Raw genomic sequence first — 16,022 nt, 5'->3', positions numbered from 1 at the left:
ATGGAGACTTCTGCTCTTGAAGTTTTGCCTTCTAGCATCTGGAGAGTTACCACCAGGGTCTCAGCTGTTTGGTCAGTGCAATAATTTGCTTGGTCATGAAGGGTGTTTTCTTCTTAGTTATGGGACCCTACTAAGAGAGAATACTGAGGCCACCTCAACCTTTGATGCACAATAATTTTCCTGCCACATTGCAGAAACGCCTTTGTTGAGCAAGGAGCTTTGATTTGTGATTGTTGAAATGGGTCTAAGCTGAGGCTGACAGCTAGTTGCTCATGAGCAGGGATGCCTTGTCAGGGCCTCTTGCCTGTGAATGGGCTGCTAAATTTCTGGATTGGCTTTCCTCCCATTGGCAGATACCCTGCATATACAATGCCCACAAGGTATTTCTCTGAATGGTGATTGGGGATTGCCTACTGATCAGCAAGCGCTGATCATGCTTGTAAAACTGTGTATCAACAAAGCTGTGCAGCATACTAAACTGGAGGTCTTTTCACACTCTTATGAGTCTTCCTCCTGATTCATCTCATCTCTTGAGATCAAACAGCTCATATGCTTTGAGCTCTTAAAAGATGGCTGCAACAGTTTTCTCAGCTGTGCCCAGGAATTTTCATTACTGCCAAGGCCTAGGGAAGCAATAAAGAATCTAATAGATGAGATTCTTGTTTTTGATTTTTTAATGGACTGTCTTGAGGAGGAAGCCCTGATGTTTCCCTAGCACCCTAAAGTCAGGGATACTCCAAAGGCAAAACTGCTCTGGGTGTAGATATTCATCCTTTTGTCTTTTCTTAAGTGACGAGCCTGGCTAGACATTTATTCTTCTGTACAAGTATGTCTTGTTTCTACCTCATCTGTTGTCTTTCTTCAGTGATTCTAAACTATCATGATCAGGAGCACCCTGCTTTTTGGAATTGTACAGTGATTATATCAAACTCTGCTAGTAAGTGTAGCCTAGTTTTTCAGAAACTTAACTTGACATCAAATTGCTTCCACAACTCCAGGAAGATTGGATATTCATATGTAAATGACCACATGTATGCAAAGACCCCGAGTGGCTATCTCTCAATGCCCCAGAGTGGTTCTCTCATCCAGGGGTTGACTTGTAATCCCATCCTGTCAAACCTATAATCATAATTGTTTCTTGTAAACAATATATTGTAGGATTCTGGCTTTTAATCCAGTCTGCTATCTACTTACATTTTAGGGGAGAATTTACCCCATTCACATTTACAGTTAAAACTACTAATTCTGTGTTTCCTGCCATCTTACTAACCCCAAATTATACTTTTCTTTCCCTCCTCCCCAGAATTTTACTTATGGGCACTACTTGACTCAAGCAGTCCCCTCCCTTTAGAGATCTTCCCCTTTTCTTATTCCTTGCTTCTACTATTTATCTTTTCCCTTCTATTTTGCCTACCCCTTCCCATTTCCCTTTTCCCCTCCCACTTTTCTATAAGATGAGAGATGTTTCTTTGGGTCAAATCTGATGAGAGTAAGATTCACACATATTCAACACCCTCCCTTCTTTCCCTCAGTTATAATGTTTTCTTTGCCTCTTCCTGAGATGTAATTTCCCTCATTTTACCTCCACTTTCACCCCTTTTTTTTCCTGTTATGATTCTCTTTCCATCTCTGGTTTCTTTTTTATATAAAGTAAAATCAGATAATACATGTACTCTCAATGTACACCCATAACTGAAATACAGTTCTCAAGAATTGTTATTATTATTATTATTCTTTTTTATGCTTCTCTTGAGTTCTATATTTGGAGGTCAATTTTTTTGTTTAGCTCTGGACTTTTCATGAAAAATAGATAAAATTCACCAGTTTCATTGAATGTCCATCGTCTTCCCTGAAAGAAAATCTCAGTTTAGCAGGGTAATTTATTCATGGCTGCATTCCAAGTTCCTTTGCCTTTCAGAATATCAGATTCCAAGCCCTTCAATCCTTTAAAGTGGAAGCTGCTAGGTCCTCAGTAATCCTTATTGTGGCTCCTCAGTATTTGAATTGTTTCTTTCTGTCTGCTTGTGATATTTTTTCCTTGGTCTGATAGTTCTCAAATTTAGCCATGATATTCCTTGGGGTTTTAATTTTGGGGTCTCTTTCAGGAGGTATTTGGTGAATTCTTTCAATGGTCATTTTGCCTTCTGTTTCTATGATATCTGGGCAGTTCTCTTTGATGATTTTCTGATAGTGTCTAGGGTCTTTTTATCATCATATATTTCAGGGAGTCTAGTAATCCTTAGATTGTCTCTCCTAGATCTACTTTCTGTGTTAGTTGTTTTCCCTGTTAGGTATTTTACATTTCTTTCTGTGTTTTTTTGTTTGTTTGTTTTGTTTTTTTTTTTTTTTTGATTTTGCTTGATTGATTCTTGTTGTCTTATGGAGTCATTCATTTCCATTTATTCAATTCTGAATTTTTATGAGTTATTTTCTTTATTTACCTTTTTTTAAAACTTCTTTTTGTATTTGTCTAATTGAATTTTTAAATAAACAGTTTTGTTCTATGGAATTTTTTTCCATTTCATAAATTTTATTTTTTAAGGAGTTATCTTCTTTTTCCATTTCACAAATTCTGTTTTTCTTGGAGTTGCTTTCTTTTTCCATTTTATCAGATTTATCTTTTAATGAATTATATGTTTTTTCCATTTCACTAAGTCCATTTTGTAGTGAATTTTCTTTAGATAGTTTCTGTGTTGCCTTTTATAGACCCTCTTGCAAATTTTTCATTTCCTTTTCCCATTTTTCTTCTAGTTCTCTTTTAAGATCCTTTTTAATTTCTTCTAGGAGAGCCTTGTGTGATAGGGGCCAGGTTATATTGCTTCATCTGGAGACAATCTGCCTTTAGTCTCCTGAAAGTTTGAAATCTGTTCTTCTCTTTCACCATAGAAGCTGTCAATCATTAGAATCCTCTTTACTTTTTTACTGATTTTTATTTATTTATTTATTTTAAGCTAAGGTCTGCCTTTAAGGGGAGGGAGGTTTTCCAAGCACCACAGCTGTGCTGGGTCAGTGTTGATTTACTCTGGGTGCTGGGTGGGCATGGCCAGGTTTGGTGAGATTCTGGCATTTTGGTGTTCACTATTGATATTTTGTGTTTGTGTTGGATATTTTATAACTTCTCTGATGATCTACTGCCTTGTAATCAGGGGAGAGTGGCCAACACTGCTGTAGATTCCTGGTTGTACTACTCAGAGTCTGCAATGCCAGTAAAGTCAGCAACTGTACCATGTAGAGTCTGTACCATCTCTCCACTGTACCATGCAGAGTCTGAAATGCTGCCCTGGGGCTCTGTCCTGTCTTCCCTGGCATTTGTGGTCAGCTGTTTGTTTTGGGTTGCCTCCCTCCCATTTCTGTTTGAAACAGACCTTTTCTGGCAATCTTCCAAATTTTCTTCTCATAATTTGTTGCACCTCCCAATATTTATGGGGTTCTGCCAGTCCAGAGCTAATTCAGAGGCTGGCTTTTGTAATTATTTTGAAGGTGTAAAGAAGGTCAGAGAGAAAGGTGTGTTCTTTCCCCCATCTTGGCTCTACTCCAACAGTTGACCTGCACAACTTTTATGTGAAAACAGATCTTCAAGCACCACTCACTGGAATGATGAGGGTGTTTTCTAATTTAAACTTATTCTCTACTTTTGGAGTTACTGAGTAGAAGAGTGATATTTGTTCCCCTACATTGGGGAATACCACTTTGGCAACTTAATGGAAGAACGATTTGAAAGTAGAGTTCTGATTGAAATTAGAACCCACATAAGATGTGATAAGAACCTAAATTCTAATTCAATTGATGTATGAATTAAGGAGTAATATTAAAGATACAGTGTTCATAGAAATTATCAAATTTAGTAATTGATCAGATATGAGATTTGAGAGATAGTGTTACAGGATTTTCAATTTGTGTTATTGGGAGATGTGGTGATACCCTCAACTGAAATATGGATATTTGGAAGAGGGATATGATTTAGCTGGAAGTTAATAGGTTTTGTTTTGGATGTGGTAAATTTGAGATATCAATGAATTACCTAATTGAAAATGTATAATTACTAGGGTGTATGAAATGTTATATTAGACTGTATTCTATAAATTTTTGGAATATTGCTTCATTTTTGTAATTTTTCTCTTTTTTTTTTTTAAATTATAGCTTTTTATTTACAAGATATATGCATGAGTAATTTTTCAGCATTGACAGTTGCAAAAACTTTTGTTCCAATTTTTCACCTCCTTCCCCCCACCCCCTCCCCCAGATGGCAGATAGACCAATACAAGTTATATATGTTAAAGTATATGTTAAGTATATGTATACATTTTTGTAATTTTTAATGATATTTTTTCTAGAGTTTGCTCTTTGACCTACTCAGTTTTTAATTATTTTTAGTGCAATGATTCTTTTTTTTCACCTAATATTTTTTACAATTACATATTAAGTTTTCAACTTTTATCACTGTAAGATTTTGAGTTCCAAGATGTTTTTCTTCCTCCCTCTCTACCTTGCCATCCCAAAACACCAAGCACAATGACGATTATACAGGTACAATCATGATAAACATTTTCCACATTAGTCATGTTGAGAAAAAAGAACAGAGCACAAGGGAAAAGCCATGATGGGGGGGGAAAAAAAAGTTAAAATACTCTGCTTTAATTCCTCTTCAGACTATAATTCTCTCTATGTATGTGGACAGCATTTTCCAGCTTGAGTCTTTTGGAATTATCTTGGATTATTTTATTGCTGAGAATAGCTAATTGTATCATAGATGATTCATAAAGTGTCTTTTCAGTGTGGATTCTCTGATGTAGAGTAAATGATTCCCCATTTCAAAAAGCAATTCCCCAATGATTACATTCATATGTTTTTTTTTTTTTTTCCAGTGTGAATTATCTGGTATCTAGTAGGAACTTACTTTAAAAATATATATATTTATAGCTTTTGATTTTCAAAACATATGCATTGATTTTTCAACATTGAGGCTTGCAAAAACTTATGTTATCAATATCATCCCCACCTTCTCCCCACACCCTCAACTACATGGTAAGTAATCCAATATACATTAAACGTGGTGAAAATATATCTTAAATCCAATCTATGCATACATATATATGCAATTATTTTGTTGTATCAGAAAAATCAGATCAAAAGGGGAAAAATGAGAAAAAAAAAAAAAAAAAACAGAATGCAAGCAAACAACAACACAAAGAGTGCAAATGCTATGTTGTGATCCATACTCAGTTCCCACAGTCCTCTCTCAGTGTAAATGGCTCTCTTCATCATAAGATCATTGGAACTGTTCTGAATCATGTCATTGTTGAAGATCCATGTCCACAAGAACTGCTCATTGTATAGTCTTGCTGTTGTCATGTATGATGATCTCTTGGTTATGCTCACTTTACTTTGCATTAATTTATGTAGGTCTCCCCAGGCCTCTCTGGTATCATCCTGCTGATCATTCCTTATAGAACAATAATATTCCATAACATTCATGTGCTATAACTTATTCTGCCATTCTTCAATAGATGGGCATCCACTTAGTTTCCAGTTTCTTGCTACTATAATAGGGTTGGCAGAAACATTTCTGCACATGTGGGTCCCTTCCCCTCCTATAGGATCTCTTTGGCAAATAAGCCCAGTAGAAACAATGCTAGATCAAAGGGTATGCACTTTTTGATTTGGTATAGTTCCATATTGTTCAACAATGACTGGATCTGTTCCCAACTCCACCAACAATACATTAGTGTTCCAGGTTTCCCCCAAAAGCCTTTTCATATTGGTTACATTGAGAAGGTTTCTGTCTAATAGCTGGATTCATTGATATCTAGTAAGAAATTCTATTTGTAAAAGCTTTTCAACATTGAATAAAGTCATAGAGTTTCTTTTAAGTGTGGGTAGACACATGGTTAGTAAGAATAGATTCATGTCTAAAAGCCTTTCCATACTGGTTACATTCATAAGGCTTCTCTCCAGTGTGAATCCTCTGATATGAGATTTCTTTTTGTTAAAACCTTTTCAATATTGGTTACTTTCCTAAGGCTTCTCTTTAGTATGGCTCTCGGATGTAAAGTAATAAATCCTCTTTTTGTAAAAGCCTTTCTACCCTGATTACATTCCTAAGGCTTCTCTCCAGTATGCATCATCTGAGTCCAGTAAGAGCCCCCTTGCTTCTAAAACCCTTTCCACACTGGTTACATTTATAAGGTTTTTCTTAAAACATTGTGTGTTTGCTGATGTACAATAAAATTTCCCTTCCTTCTAAAGGCCTTTCCACAGTGAGTACATGCATAAGATTTCTCTCCAATGTGTGTTTGCTGATGTACAATAAGATTTCCCTTCCTTCTAAAAGCCTTTCCACAGTGGTTACATTCATAAGGTTTCTCTCCAGTGTGGATTCTCTGATGTAAAATAAGAGCTCCTTTTTTTATAAAACTTTTTCCACACTGGTTACATTCATAAGGCTTCTCTCCAGTGTGGATTCTCTGATGTAAAATAAGAGATTCCTTTTTTCTAAAACCTTTTCCACACTGGTTACATTCATAAGGTTTCTCTCCAGTGTGGATTCTCTGATGTACAGTAAGAACCCCCTTTTCTCTAAAAGCCTTTCCACACTGGTTACATTCATATGGTTTCTCTCCAGTGTGGATTCTCTGATGTACAATAAGTTTGCCCTTATCTCTAAAAGCCTTTCCACATTGGTTACATTCATGAGGTTTCTCTCCAGTGTGGATTACCTGATGTACAGTAAGAGATACCTTATGTTTAAAAGCCTTTCCACATTGGTTACATTCATAAGGCTTCTCTCCAGTGTGGATTCTCTGATGTCCAATAAAACCTCCCTTGCTTCTAAAAGCCTTTCCACATTGGTTACATTCATAAGGCTTCTCTCCAGTATGAATTCTCTGATGTACAGTAAGATCTCCCTTGCTTCCAAATGACTTTCCACATTGGTTACATTCATAAGATTTCTCTCCAGTGTGGATTCTCTGATGTAAAATAAGAGTTCCCTTTATTATAAAACATTTTCCACATTGATTGCATTCATAAGGTTTCTCTCCAGTATGGATTCTCTGATGTAAAACAAGAGCTCCCTTTTTTATAAAACCTTTCCCACACTGGTTACATTCATAAGATTTCTCTCCAGTGTGTGTTTGCTGATGTACAATAAGATTTCCCTTCCTTCTAAAAGCCTTTCCACACTGGTTACATTCATAAGGCTTCTCTCCAGTATGCACCATCTGATGTTCATTAAGAGCTCCCTTGCTTCTAAAACCCTTTCCACATTGGTTACATTCAAAAGGTTTTTCCCCATTGTGTGTTTGCTGATGTACAGTACAATTTCCCTTCCTTCTAAAAGTCTTTCCACACTGGTTACATTCATAAGGCTTCTCTCCAGTGTGCATTACCTGATGTCTAGTAAGATCTCCCTTGCTTCCAAATGACTTTCTACACTGGTTACATTCATAAGGCTTCTCTCCAGTGTGGATTCTCTGATGTAAAAAAAGAGATTCCTTTTTTCTAAAACCTTTTCCACACTGGTTACATTCATAAGGCTTCTCTCCAGTGTGCATTATCTGATGTCTAGTAAGATCTCCCTTCCTTCCAAATGACTTTCCACATTGGTTACATTTATAAGGTTTCTCTCCAGTGTGGATTCTCTGATGTCTAGTAAGAACTACCTTTTCTCTAAAAGCCTTTCCACATTGGTTACATTCATAAGGTTTCTCTCCAGTGTGGATTCTCTGATGTACTGTAAGAGCTCCCTTTTCTCTAAAAGCCTTTCCACAGTGGTTACATTCATAAGGTTTCTCTCCAGTGTGTATTATCTGATGTCTAGTAAGTTCTCCCTTACTTCCAAATGACTTTCCACATTGGTTACATTCATAAGGTTTCTCTCCAGTGTGGATTCTCTGATGTGCATTAAAACCTCCCTTGATTCGAAAAGCCTTTCCACAGTGGTTACATTCATAAGGTTTCTCTCCAGTGTGGATTCTCTGATGTGCATTAAAACCTCCCTTGCTTCTAAAAGCATTTCCACAGTGGTTACATTTATAAGGTCTCTCTCCAGTATGGATTCTGTGATGTACAGTAAGAGCTCCCTTGCTTCTAAAATCCTTTCCACATTGGTTACATTCATAAGGTTTCTCTCCAGTGTGGATTCTCTGATGTACAGTAAGAGATTCTTTTTTTATAAAAGCCTTTCCACACTGGTTACATTCATAAGGTTTCTCTCCAGTGTGGATTTTCTGATGTACTATAAGAGCTCCCTTTTCTCTAAAACCCTTTCCACATTGTTTACAGTCATAAGGCTTTTCTCCAGTGTGGGTTCTCGGATGTAAACTAAAAAATCCTCCCTTTGTAAAAGCCTTTCCACCCTGGTTACATTCAAAAGGTTTCTGTCCTTTGTGGATTCTCGATTGTGCAATGAGATTTTCCTTTTTTATAAAACCTTTTCCACATTCGTTACATTCACAGTGTCTCTCTCTAAGCTGGATTCTCTCATGTGTTGCAGAGCTTTTTCTCCAAGTAAAGTCACAGGATCCATCAATCATGAACCACTGCTTGGGACTTTCTACCACAGAATGACTTAGCTCCGTAGGAGTTTCTTTCATTTCAAGTCTGATCTCTGCTTCCAAAAGAAAAGAGAGAGAGAGAGAGAGAGAGAGAGAGAGAGAGAGAGAGAGAGAGAGAGAGAGAGCGCAAACAATAAAGCAAACATAGTTATGATGCAGACACACACGCTCACACATATTTCTATTCCCTTCCCACCATTAGCACAAGTCATTTTCTTTTTTCCTAGGCAAAGAGAAAAATTTTAAATGGGCAGAACCAATCATTTTAAGTCCCATTAGTTCTCATCCCAAACATAATTTAATTGCTAATGAGTTTATGCACAATTACAGTGGAACCTCACAATAACCTGTGACAATACAGAGAGTGCCTTCATTCTCCTTAGGTGTACAACTCAGGTCATCAGCTCAGAATGGCTGAGTGACTCAGTCCAAATCCCAGCCACCAAGAGTAGAATTTGCACCATGTCAATGTGCATGTTCTGCCTAAGTATATCACAAACTATCTCCACTCTCAGTTTTCGCCTTTCTCTTTGATTAGTTGCACTTTCACTCCTTTTCGTTGACATGACATTTGGAACATATATAAAAAATACTCAAATTGTTCCATGATCTGTCTTGATTGTAACCATAACAAATTTCCATGCCAATCTCTTGCAGTTCTATTTTTTCTATTACATTATCTGAGATCATATTCAGCAAGCTAACATAGTTGTTGGTTTTTTGGGTTTTTTTTGTATTTACCTGAGGTAAAAGCAATGTTGTTCTGACCCATTATTTTTTTGAGATAGCTGTCACATTTCTTTTTTTGTTTTTGTTTTTTTTAATTATCATTATGTGCCCTCTACATATCTGGACAAAGACAATTTTTTTTTTAAATGCATGAAATTATCCATGTGTCAAAATGTCTCAAACACAAAATTGAGTTCATCATCCTGAGATATAGAAGGGTAGTGCAGGCTGTACTATTGCAATCCTTTCCCTTTCAGAACCTCACCAAGCCCTTGAATAATTGAGATAACGATCCAAGGGATCTGACCCAAAAATGTCTTAGTGGCACCTTAAAAGTGGAGAATAAATGTCTGATTTGGTTATAAAGATTGCTGTGCTCTGGGACCACATAGATGTGCACATTTCCACTTTTACAAGTCTTTCTGCAGTGATTTCAGACTATGATGATTACCAGTACACTGCTGTGGAGGACTGTGTACTGAGTCCATCAAACTCTGGCTGTTTCTAAGTGCTACAGATTCTTCTGGTTTCTCAACTTGACATCAGATTGTTTCTAGCATTTAAGGAAACTTGGGACACTCATGTACAAATGGCCACAAACCTGCAAAGTCCCTCAGGGGCTATCTCTCTCTGGACCAGAGTAGTTTTCTCCCTCCTGAGTTAGCTAGCAAACCCATCTCATACAATCTCTAATACCCTAAACAAGATGTGCTAAAAACAATATATGTAATTGACCCTTGAGTCATTTAGGGCAACATTTATCATGAGCCAATAGAAATATAAATCCTTTTTTTTTTTTTTTTTTTTTTTTTAAACAGCAACTAGCAATGGCTTTTGACTGGCTAGACTTTTTTAAAAAATGAATTCCCATGTCTTCACAGGAACTTGTCCAATTCTTTTTTTTTTTTTTATTTATATATATCATACATGTAAGACCATGTTCATCATATCTGTTTCAAAATCAGAATACAGTTACAGTGGATAGAATGTTGATAGGGCCTTGAATCAGGAAGCCCAGAGTTTTACTAACACCTAAGAACCTTGCAAGTCAAATTAGAGGACCTCTGTTGGATTCAGTTTCTTTATCTGTTAAATGGGCATAGTAATAGCTCTTAAGTTCTCTGGTTTTCAGATGAGAATGAAATGAGACAGTGCAGAGCATGGCACGCAGGGCTGTATATATGCTAGCTATTTTATTTCACTTTGGCTCTTTCCTCCCCAGTTCTGCTCTCCTTAAACCATCATGATCCTTATCAATTAATGATGCATTGAGGCTCTAAATTATTAAGTTTATCTAGTTCACAGTGGATCTCTCCATAGTCATTGTGTATTGTCTGTCCACCACTCTGTGGCAAGGGACCTCCATAAGGGCAGGAGATGAGCCTCACATCTCTTTTTGTTGCAGGTGTTTAGCCCAGGGCTGCCATGTAGCAGGCCTTTAATAGTTTACTGACTAGAAGAAGTTCTAAGAAATGGCTCATGCCCCAAAACTAATCCCTTTGGACACTTTCAGGAAACTTCCATTGCCCCAAATTCCAAACAGTGACTTATAGGATCATAGGTGAGCACTGGAAGGGACCTACAGGACCATGGAGTGGGACTCACTCATTTTGTGGAGCGCACAGCCAGATTCATTGACCAGCCCCGGACACTGCTGCCAAAAAACATCCCACACAGAATTCCAAGTCTGTCCCTTCTGCCCCAAGATCAGCATTTACTTCAGGGTAACTCCCAGAAGCCTCTTATAACTATAGCTCTCATACCCCTGCTTCCACCTCACTCACCTGGAGAGCATCTCCTCAGGCCTTCTTGGTCCAGCATCCACAGTGCTTCCCTTTGCTCAAAATAAGAGATCATCTCTTCCTGGGGAACAGGAAGCCCTGAGCAAGGAAATAAGTAAGAGAAACAAATGGAGCGAAGTTAGTCACTTAGTTCTCCTTAGTGAAAAGATGAGGACGCAGAGCTGCTCCATGCTGAAATTCAGCCCCTGATGTTCAGACATATCAGTCAATACTCCCTCACTGGGGCTTGTAAAGCAAGTCACCTAAGGCAGGATGTGCCTGCTATTTGTACAGCTTGCTCTGAGACAGAGCCAAAGGCCCTTTCTCCCACCTCCTATCCTGTGAGGCTCCCTTCTAGCAGAAACTTCTGATCCCAAACCTGGGCTGTTAACTGTATACCTCTGGGCAAGTCATTTAAACTTTGTGTGTGTGTATGTGTATGTGTATATACACATATATATATGTGTATATACATATATATATATATATATATATATATATATATATATATATATACACACATTAAGAAATAAACATACAGATACACATAAATATGCATACACACAGAGATATGTATGTAAAATTAGGCTATCAATATTTCTATTTCTGAGTTTTTCTCTCTGGATGAAAACAGCATCTTTCTTGATTCGTCCTCTGTCATGAATATTGGTCCTAGAATCATTAAAATAACTTATTTGCTGGAAGTTGTTCTTAAATAGTACTGTTACCATATTGTAAAGAAAGCATATGGCACAGCTCCTGGCAAACAGCAGGTAGAAATATGTGCTTAATCCCTTCTATTCCTTTCCCACCTCTTGTGCTGGAATATGGAGGCAATCCAAAGGCAGATTAAAAAGAAACTTCCCATATGAGGGACAAGCAGGTGCTTTGGCTACAAACTGGTGCTTGCTAAAAAGAATAATGTTCCAAATACTGGACCCATGTGAAAAAGGAAGGAGTTGAAAGGAAAAGGAAAGGAAAGGCTGAGCAGTTTTCAGAGTTTTGGCGGAGAAAATTCATGTCGAGGTAGAGGCTAAGATTAGTTCCATGTTTGAGATGCTTCCCATGATTTATTCTTTGGCCTGGGAATGGGTAAGAGAGAGCTTCATGAACAACTAAGGACATTCTCAGGTCCTGTCACACAATACAAAGACCAGTCCTTTCCTTTCTCTTCCCCCAACCAAAAACCTGCACACTGGGTAATGAAGATATTCTCTTTGATTGTAGACTTGCAATTATAAGTGCCCTTACCCAGGGAAAACAGGTTCTGAGCATTCTCCACCATGACCTCTTTATACAGCTCCTTCTGAGAGGGGTCCAAGAGCCCCCACTCCTCCCGGGTAAAGTCCACAGCCAGGTCCTTGAATGTCACAACCTCCTGCAGCATCAAAAGTCAGAAGATTTGGGCTGAAAAACCCTTCATAAATAAAGTCCAACCCCCTCAAATTTGCAGGAGGAAACAGAAGCAGAGAGCAGGAATTTGCCCAAAGGTTGGAGGCTTTCTGAGAGGCAGAGTCAACTCTTGAATCTGTGGTCATTTAGAGACTGACTAAGTTTAAGATATTTTGAAATATCTTAAGGAATGACATCCTAAGGCCACAAGGTACATTCCCTTAATGAATTCTTCCACACTCTTCATTGGTAACCCTTTTGTTCTCCCAACCCCATTTCCCTCTCCCCGCGCCTATTTTAGCTCTTCCTTTTATCTATAACCTCTTCTCCTAAATAAACAACCTTTTGCAAAAGAGAATGGCAACTGAGTACTTTACACGTTTATGTTGAATTAGGAATTGCTTCCCTGACCCAGTCCTGGTGTATGTGTGAGGCCCATTTCACAGTTTATTTCCTTTATTGTTATTTCATTTCTGGACAACAATGTTCTGAAAAGAAGGCATCTGTGCAGTTGGCCTACAAGCAGTGGCAGAAAGCTCCTACAGCACAGCCCCAGAAGAGTAACCTTGGAGCCTTTAACTGCATGAAGTGTCAAGGAAAAAAGACTCTGTGAACAGAGGAGCTATGTGACAGAGAACAAGAATCTAGGGAAAACAGCCAAGGAAGGTGGACACTGAAGAGAGGAAGAGAAATCCTTGTTAGAAAGGGGAAGAAAAATGAACAAAAATAGAAAACTAATGAAACAGGATGAGTTGGAGGGCAAGAGAGGGAGGATAATCCACAAGAAGACTAAGAGGAAAAGGGGATGAAGAAATACAGAATGATAAAGTAGAAGGGATGAACAAATGTCTAGAGAAACTTGAAATAAAAGGCTTATGGCATCTTCTAAATGGAACAATAGAGGAATATGCATATTTCTTTTCAACACATAGTACTTTTAGAAAAATTAACCATTGAGATACCGAGATCTTCCACAGAGATATAAAAAAAGCAGAAATAATCAATATACTCTTTGATTCCCTAAAGAAATAAGAATGAAAATTGGCTCAAAGATCACCAACAAAATTTACAAACCTAAAAGGAGATTTACTTATGACATATTGCATAATGACTGCTGCTATTAGTCAAGTCTGGGATGGACTGCACTCACCTGAGGAGGTCCGAGGCTCCCAGGGCCCATTCCCTCTGGCTCCAGGCTCCCTGTGGATGTAGCAAACACCCAGAGTGACTCCTTTTTCTCAAGTTCCTCCCTTTGGTCCCTGGTCTTTCTCTCAGAGTCCTGCTGCTCCCACCCTGGAGGGCCCAGAAAAGTGACAACAGCCAAAGCTCTTCCTAACAAAGGTCACAGCTCACCATGGGGAGGCTTTAAGTCTCTCTGAAAACCCAGAGAAAGCCAGGAGCCCCAGGGGAGTCCCTCCCTTCTTTCCCTCTGCATGGAAATGCCCAGCTTCCCCTCATCCTGGTCCCAGGCCGCCTGCCTTTGCTTTCATGGCCTGGGAGAATGGGGTTTGGGGCCCTGAAGTGTTTTAATTTCACCCCAGTTTTGCTGTTTGCCTTTGACCCAATTCTTGGGCCAGGACTAGGTCACCAGAAGAAGCTGGGGAGGGGAGGAAGAAGCATCCCAGAGGAGGAGAGGACTTCCCCTCTTTTTCTCAGCAGAAGGCAAGGCTACAGGGATTCCTGTCTGAGTGTGAGGTCCTCCAGGAGTTACAAAGGCCCTGGCCCTGCCCCTGGGGGAGAGTCTGCACCCTTCAGAACAAGGTAGAGAGGGTCAGGATTGGAAAGGGAGGTGGTCTCAAGAAGACTGCTCCCCTTCTTTTACCCCTCTTCTCCCTCAGAGGTAGAAGGGGCATTTAGGGTTAGAGTCGGGAGGCAGGGTTAGAGTCGGGATCCCAGATGAGAGGAGACCAGTCAGTCAGCCTCCATGGCTCCTGAGTCAGAGCTCTCCCTGGTCTCTCCACCTGGTCCTCTGCCTCCCTGCCTCCATTCTACCCAACTAACACACACATGATCATTCTGTACAGCAGACTGCTTTGGATAGGAGGGAGCAAAAGTGGGGAGGTGGAGGTTGGGGAAAGCTCTGGAATAGAACCCCAGGGAGTGACCAAGGAAAGCCTGAGACTGAGAGACAAAATCCAGTCTGGCATTCAACTCTGAGGGCTGGGAGAGAAGAGGGGCCAGGGAAGCTGGAGGTCTGGGGATCAGGACAGACCAATGGAAGTCCTGGAAGTCGGGTCCAGTGGGGGGAGAAGTGTTGGACAGCTGAGGCTGGGAAAGCAGGAGAACTGTGCCCTGAGGTCTGCCTGGGAGCTGGGGAGGAATGCTGGGACTTCTGGTAGAGCTCAGGCTTGGAGTCTGACAGCAGGACAGCTGAATCTCTAACCAAGAGATGGGATGGGGAGCCGGGACAGCTGGGTGCTGATCAGAAGGCTGAAATCATGGACAGAGACTGAAGTCTGGGAGAGTGTGTCCCAATGGGAATCTGGGCAAGTCTGGGGAGTGATTGGGAGTCTGGGAAAGGTTAAGGGGTCGGGGCTCATGCAGGGGGCAGCCTGGGTAGAAGTGTGCTCCTGGGAGACTTGTTGGTCATGTACCCCAAGGTCAGAAGAGGAGACTCAAAGGCCAGGGCAGCCAGTGGGAGCCGGAAATGTGGGGCATGCGGGCTCCGACCTACCTGGGAGCTGCAAGCACAGGCTTCGGTGCAGGAATGGAGAGTGATCCCAGCTCCAAGGGGGAAAAGGGGGGAGAGCTGAGTTCCCGGGGGAAAGGGGAGAGAGCTGAGCTCCCGGGGAAAGGGGGGAGAGCTGAGCTCCCGGGGAAAGGGGGGAGAGCTGAGCGGGTGGGGGTGGGGGGTTGGTGAAGGGAGTGACCCGACCTCCCAGGGAAAAACGGGGAGAGACCCGAGCTCTGAAGGAAAAACCGGGAGAGATCAAAGCTCCAAGGGGGAAAGGGAGAGACCAAAACTCATTTAGGAATTTAGGGAAACGATCTGAGCCCGAAGGGGGGAAAGCAGGAGACCAGCGGAGCACCCAGGGAAAAATGGGGACAGACCAAATCTCCCAAAGGAGGTAGACCAGTTTCCGCAGTAGGGACGGCAAAATAGGCGAGAAAGCAGAGGGATCCTGGCTCAGACTTCCTTCCTACGGACAGCCCAGTCTGGGAGGGTCTTCCTGGTCCCAAGAGCCCCGCCCCATCCCTCCCCCAGGATGGCTGAGCCCTTCTGTCCAATCACACCGAGGACCTGGACTTCAGGCCTCCCAGAGCCTCTCCCACCTTAGTCCTGTCACAAAAACATCTCCTGCAGCAAACTCCTCCCAGACTTCCCGCCCCGCCCCCGCCTCTCTGAGAACTCCCCCTCCCACACTCACCCCGCCCCCCATCCTGCTGGCCTGAGGAAAGTCCTCCCCTCAAGAACCACTGTAAGGGAGCCCCAGCTCTGAACCACGGGACATAAATGGTCTTTGGGAACTCGGGATGCTGGACAGCATTCGGGACTGCACATCCGGGCTCACTGTATTCACTCTCCCTTTGTCATTGGGATCTTTGGCCCTCTACAAGGACCAGA

The 16,022-nt window shown here is 40.7% G+C and overlaps 2 protein-coding genes across 2 annotated transcripts in view; both read right to left on the bottom strand.

Moving 5' to 3' along the window:
* LOC141546283 (uncharacterized) overlaps positions 1 to 15,222 on the bottom strand; it is an 80,850-nt gene extending 65,628 nt beyond the window's left edge. Inside the window, exon 1 of the mRNA XM_074273971.1 lies at positions 15,132 to 15,222. The gene's annotated coding sequence lies outside the window, so the exon portion shown is untranslated. The remainder of the gene's footprint in view (positions 1 to 15,131) is intronic.
* On the bottom strand, positions 4,300 to 15,213 carry LOC141546282 (uncharacterized). The gene is made up of 5 exons (XM_074273968.1): positions 15,132 to 15,213; positions 13,608 to 13,657; positions 12,317 to 12,443; positions 11,069 to 11,164; positions 4,300 to 8,611 (listed from the first exon to the last, which is right to left on the bottom strand). The coding sequence occupies exons 2-5, from the start codon at positions 13,635 to 13,637 to the stop codon at positions 6,180 to 6,182; spliced, it is 2,685 nt and encodes an 894-aa protein (XP_074130069.1). The 5' UTR covers positions 13,638 to 13,657; positions 15,132 to 15,213; the 3' UTR covers positions 4,300 to 6,179.
* Positions 15,223 to 16,022: the final 800 nt, after the last annotated feature.

Source organism: Sminthopsis crassicaudata, chromosome 6, assembly GCF_048593235.1.
Source record: "Sminthopsis crassicaudata isolate SCR6 chromosome 6, ASM4859323v1, whole genome shotgun sequence".
In the NCBI taxonomy this organism is placed as follows: domain Eukaryota; kingdom Metazoa; phylum Chordata; class Mammalia; order Dasyuromorphia; family Dasyuridae; genus Sminthopsis; species Sminthopsis crassicaudata.
The sequence above is the reverse complement of the archived record's forward strand: the minus strand, read 5'-3'. Positions and strand labels throughout refer to the sequence as shown.

Coding starts and splice junctions, on each gene's coding strand:
- LOC141546282 (XM_074273968.1), bottom strand. CDS start 13,637: ATGGGCCCTGGGAGCCTCGGACCTCCTCAG. Junction 12,444..13,607: donor GGAGCCTCGGACCTCCTCAG/GTGAGTGCAGTC, acceptor TTGATGCTGCAG/GAGGTTGTGACATTCAAGGA. Junction 11,165..12,316: donor TCAGAACCTGTTTTCCCTGG/GTAAGGGCACTT, acceptor TTCCTTGCTCAG/GGCTTCCTGTTCCCCAGGAA.